This window comes from Trichinella spiralis, assembly GCF_000181795.1.
Source record: "Trichinella spiralis strain ISS 195 chromosome Unknown Scfld2302, whole genome shotgun sequence".
In the NCBI taxonomy this organism is placed as follows: Eukaryota; Metazoa; Nematoda; class Enoplea; order Trichinellida; family Trichinellidae; genus Trichinella; species Trichinella spiralis.
This window is the reverse complement of record NW_003529241.1, coordinates 1-5,327: the sequence shown is the minus strand read 5'-3', so window position 1 is coordinate 5,327 and position 5,327 is coordinate 1. Positions and strand designations below refer to the sequence as shown.

General features: G+C 30.4%; 2 protein-coding genes across 2 annotated transcripts; both read right to left on the bottom strand.

The window, feature by feature from the left end:
• Nucleotides 1-2,106: 2,106 nt before the first annotated feature.
• Tsp_12749 (conserved hypothetical protein) lies at nt 2,107-2,621 on the bottom strand. Its single transcript, XM_003368544.1, has 2 exons — nt 2,453-2,621; nt 2,107-2,279 (listed from the first exon to the last, which is right to left on the bottom strand). The coding sequence occupies exons 1-2, from the start codon at nt 2,619-2,621 to the stop codon at nt 2,107-2,109; spliced, it is 342 nt and encodes a 113-aa protein (XP_003368592.1).
• A 1,045-nt stretch (nt 2,622-3,666) lies between these two features.
• Tsp_12748 (conserved hypothetical protein) lies at nt 3,667-4,042 on the bottom strand. Its single transcript, XM_003368543.1, has 2 exons — nt 3,953-4,042; nt 3,667-3,846 (listed from the first exon to the last, which is right to left on the bottom strand). Exons 1-2 carry the CDS (start codon nt 4,040-4,042, stop codon nt 3,667-3,669), a joined length of 270 nt encoding a protein of 89 aa, XP_003368591.1.
• Nucleotides 4,043-5,327: the final 1,285 nt, after the last annotated feature.

The window sequence follows — 5,327 nt, the reverse complement described above, 5'->3', positions numbered from 1 at the left end:
TCTAGGAAGAATATGCGCATAAAAGAAATTACCTAAAATAATATACCACACATGAAAAATCATTAACCAATCTTAATTTTATAACTGGAAATTTATTATCATTACATCACTGATGAAATTTTAGATAGATAGTATTGAGTTCAGTATATATATTTGTATAACTTTTTAATCATAAATTAGTATACTGTAAAAGGACATTTGTCATATTTTACCTTGACGAGCGTCTGGTATGTACTTGAATTATTTCTAACTGTCATATTTTGAATGGTTTTCTTTAATTAAGAAATGCAGTTTTTATGATATGCACGACTAAAGATAAAGTGAATGCTGACTTACATGTTATGCTGCAACCACATTTCACTGATTTTTGAAAGCATTATATTGTGGTATGTGATTTTATTTTTTTCTTTTAAATTGCAGTTCAGTGTTTGTTACTTTAAGCAATATGAAAGTATTTTTACGTGAGATTGTGTTTTCCATTAAATTGCATTATTATTATTTCGTTGTATTTGGCCATCAGATCTTCTCGAAAATGTTTTAATTTATATGCTGACGTTGGACTGATTTATTCCTGCTATTGATATTTTCTTAACGCAGGTTTTGTGAATCTTTCTCATGCAGTTATGGTTTCTTAGTTAAAATGAAAATTTTAATCTCAATTCGCAATATTATACAGGCTATGTAGCGTGCAACATTTTTAATTATAAGAACTGTAGGTTTTTATTTCAATTTTTTGCATTAGACAATTTATTTTTGATTGATGATTGTCAGCCAGAATTAAGGGAAATTTTTCATTAAACTTGAATTCGACGATTTCAGCCGTGAATGAACAATTGCTGTTTACTTAATATCGCACCAAAAATTGTTGTTAAGAGAATCTATCGCATGTTCAGCATTAGATGTGTCAATATAATTTGAGCTTATTCGCAGCATATCTTATCTCTCTTATTCTTCTGTGTTGGTGCGTTTGCTTTCTCAAGCGGTTTTACTCTTTGTTAATAATATTAACGCTACCGCTCCCATTGTAAACTATTAATAGTAACATTGTTTTAAAATTTAATCTCTGTTGTATACGTTTTCATGATGTTTGCAATGCAAAGGGTTAATTACAAATGACTGACTACTGGTTTTTGTGTTTCCGTTCAAATAGGTCAATTTTTTGTGACGATTGTTCAATGTACTCGTTTATAGTTTATTTTTTGTATTCTTTATTTGTTATCCTTTCTGTGCATGTTTTACTTGTGAAAGTTGTTATGTTAATATAAATAGCAGTTGGTATAGGAAATTTCTCGGACAAATAAGCCAATTTTATAAAAGTCCACCTTCATTGTGTTATGCATCGTAAAATAGCTGCTTTTTGAATATTTTTAAAAGTTGTAATTTGATTTGTTGAATTGCGATGTTTGCAATAAAGTGAGGACAAACACTTGACTAGATTTTCTTCGACAGTAACTTTAGATGTCATTTTGCATCATGAAGCATGAACGTTGCAGAGAATGCGTGAATAATTGACAATTTTTCTGAAAAAAAAATTTTTTTATTTCTTTTTTTCATGGATATCAGCTGAAAAATCGAAATCATTTTAGACATTTCAATCGGTAGAATAATTGCACAACTGTGTGATTGAAGTTGCTTGCTGTTGGGAAAACATTTCTAGATTATGCAATTTTCCGTTGAAATTCATTGAAATTCAATATGTATATATCTTTATTGTTATGAATTGCTTAATGTGATTTCTTATATTATAGAATTTGCTTTAATTTCTGCTTCTGCAAATTGTCACGTTTGCAACTTGTGATATTTGACATATGTATGTATCGAATATAAATATTTATGGTGTTTATTGCACCAATTATTAAACTATATGGTATGTAATTGATAATTTTTTGGGGGTAGTTTTTGCTTGATGGTTTGTTCATTGTGTGATTGCGATTGAATCAGAAAAAATCGATGAAAGTCCGTGAGAGCATTTTCATTGTTGGCATTTGCACAACAATAATACTTGCTCGTCTTTGATTAAAAAAAATATGTGTAGTATTGATCAAGTTTTTTTGTTTTATTTAAAAATGGCACATTCCAAAAACTCTTTAGCTAAAACGCAACAGTTTAATGTGTTGGTGGTTTTAATTTATTTTTGATTAAAAATGACATTGTCATGTGATGATGATGTTTGGAGCGATTTTTCAATTCAATTTTACCAATTTTGAGTTGCACATTCAAATTGGTTGTCAATAGATTTAGGTAGATGTTGTGTTGTTTTGTTTCCACAGCTTTCCAAGCTGCAATTTCAGATCTTTTAAGATTCTATTTTGCAAACGGCCAGTGGGCATGTTGTTGCATACGATTGATGATTGATTTCTTATGCGCCATATTATCGGATGCTTTAAAAATAATCGCAATAAATATGATGCTTTTGTAGCCAATCAATTTTCACTTGTATATTCAATCTCACACCGCGTTTCAACGTCTCTTGAAAATGGCATTTCCCACTTTTGTATCTGTTGTCCACTTTGCTTGTTATGATCTGCTTTTGTAGCCGTTGCAATCACAGTTTTCCCATTGATCTTACACATCTCTCTGTTAAGATCAAGTGATGCAGTTTTGCAGTTTTTGTGCATCATTTTGTAAAATTGATGCATTTGCTTCTGCTATTCGAAGGCTAACTTTTGTTGTTGTTTTTGCTGTATTCTGCTTGATTTTACAGTCCGTAGTATATTTCATATGCGTAGTTATTTGTTCGTACAGTTGTATACGATGAAAATAATATTTTTTCTTGAAAAATGAATTTTTCTTGAACTTGACCATCATTTTTACTGTCAATGGCGAGCAGATTGCTTTCACTTTTTTATTATTATACGATTATGTTTTTATTTTTTTGCTTTAGAAATGATAGGTTTTCCATTTTACTGGAATTTTGTGCAGTTTGATTGGGGTAGATTTTTCAGAAGCATTTATTCATTTTTATGCATATTTTTCTTGACGGCAATGTTTAATGACATTTTGTGATTTAGTGATTTAATTATTTATTGCATTCATTTATTTAACAAAGTGTTTCTGTCGAGTGGAACTGGTTTAATATAAATAATTAGGCTTGCTTGAGAAAAATCGAATTTTCAAGTCAGATGTGTTTATTTTACAAGCAGTTTAGTTTGTACTGTATCATTTTTATTTAAATGTTTCTCTTTGCTTTGTTAGTAGATGTGTCGTCATTTTGTTATAAATAAAAGTTATTTGCATTTTCAAGTGATTGAATTAGTGATTCTTGGAAGCAGAAACATTTTTGATGGGGTTTTTAAATGTAGAATTGGCTTCTGTTTTTCAAACGAAAATTTAAGCTTTCTTGATGAATTTTGACTAATTGCTTTTGAACTGGCCAACTTTTGCCAACAATGGTTTTATCATGCTGTGATAGGTTAACATGTGATGGTTGCATTTTAATAAAGTAAGCACTGAAAAATTATAAAGAATAATAAATATTTTTTAAAGTTTTAGTTTCTTCTCTTGAATGAAGATTTATTATTGTTTTACATTTTACATATACTAGTTTTTGTATATGTTGTTGTTGTTGAATATTGTTGTTCAAATTTGGCATTGATGGTTATTTATTGGATTTTTAATCGACATTTGGTAAAATTGTTGAAATGAAATCGAACTAGGGCGAAATCTTTAGCCAAAGCTTTGCTTGCTAAGAAGGCATTTTGGAATTTCGAAGCATTTAACACCATTACTGGCTTCGGTGCCGTTGGTTGATGTTACTGGTGTGTCTTCGACTCGACGATCGATTACTACTTCCATTTGCTTTGAAATGCTTAATTCGACTGACGCAATCGCTTCAACTTCTCCAAGCTATAATCGTTTGATTTACACGCAAATCAGAGTTGCTCTCCTCTTTTGCAAAGTGACAGACGACTAAGTTTGTAAACTTCTTATTCTTATTTTGCTTCTTCTTCACCGGATGTTGTATAAAATGCACAAAATTATGCATATGCTGACTGCTTGTTGATGAATTGTTTCCTTCAACGACGACATAAAATATTTTCATATTTGATAATTGATGCATAAATTCAATCAGGCAGAGTGATTTTATACGTTTCAATTTTTGGTGGTTTTTGTTTGGATTTTGAAAAAATTATTTTCATCATCAATTGAAATTTTAAAAAAGTCGAATAAGCATATTTTTGTTGTTGTTGTTTTGAAAGCAAACGTTTTAAAAATTTATCGTGTAATGATTTCCTTAATTTCTTTGATTTTAGCGTGACATCAGATCAACTCTGCTCACTCACACAGTCAGTCCACTTTGAATACGACATCGAGCATCGTTTTGATTGCTTGTTCTTTGCTAGATGTATGAGATGATTTATTTGTTTGTTTAAAAGCGGGGAAAATGGATTGTCGAAAACGAAAACCAGAAGATTAATAATATTTTAAGAAAAGTGAAATTTTAAGACGATTTCACTTGAGAATGCTTTTAATTTTGTTCAATCGTTCAAACGTGATTTTATCAGTAACAACAATTGGTCAGTGTGAAGTGTTTGATTGTAGTGTTTTGTTTCAAAATAATACATCCGGATCATTTAAATTTGATTGATGTTGATTTGAATTTAAGAAAAGCAGTTGTTGCGATCATGTATGTATGTATAGATATCTTGTGATGTATAATTTTCTTGTTTGCATTTTGTTTACAACTAAGCGGCTGACATTTTGATAGAGTTAAATTTTGCCGGTCTGCGTGTCGATCGCTTTCAATTCTTGCAACAGTTGAATGTTGATTGCCTTGAAAGAAACTGTAGTCTGCAACTTGTTTCCACTGGCCGTTGGAAGGGCGTTGTCGTGGATGCTTTCAATTTTCAGTTTTATCATTGCTTATTATTGGTGGAATTTTGTTTTGAAAAAAAATATATTTAAACAATCAACCGGAAAATTTATTTTTTGTTTTAATTCCAGAAAATGATTTGTTAGCCGACTGACTGGTCTGATGTTGAAGCGAGTGGAATTTTCTTGTTTTTATTAAGCAAACATCTTGACGCAGTAAACCGGGAAATTTTTAGCTTTCATATAAAATGGATGAATATTTTGATGAATTGTATAATTAATTTGTAATTATTCAGTTGGACGTTTTATTTTGCAGATTGTTGGCGGAGATGCATATTTTTTTGTTTCACGAGCAGAAGCAGCAGAAAGAAATAGCAGCGAGTAATAAATAGTGAATGCGAGTGAAAATGTTCATGAAAGCACATTGAATGAGGAAAACTAGTTGTTTGGAAAAGAATCAGAATAAATATATATAATCCATTGACTGATGACCGTCGACAGCATGTCCAGCAAGT

Excerpts from the sequence above, each read along its gene's own strand:
- Tsp_12749 (XM_003368544.1), bottom strand. The coding sequence starts at position 2,621 with ATGATGCACAAAAACTGCAAAACTGCATCACTTGATCTTAACAGAGAG. Across the intron at positions 2,280-2,452 it reads AAGAGACGTTGAAACGCGGT|CTTGGAAAGCTGTGGAAACA; the intron begins GTGAGATTGAAT and ends CTGAAATTGCAG.
- Tsp_12748 (XM_003368543.1), bottom strand. The coding sequence starts at position 4,042 with ATGAAAATATTTTATGTCGTCGTTGAAGGAAACAATTCATCAACAAGC. Across the intron at positions 3,847-3,952 it reads TGCATTTTATACAACATCCG|CTTGGAGAAGTTGAAGCGAT; the intron begins GTGAAGAAGAAG and ends AAACGATTATAG.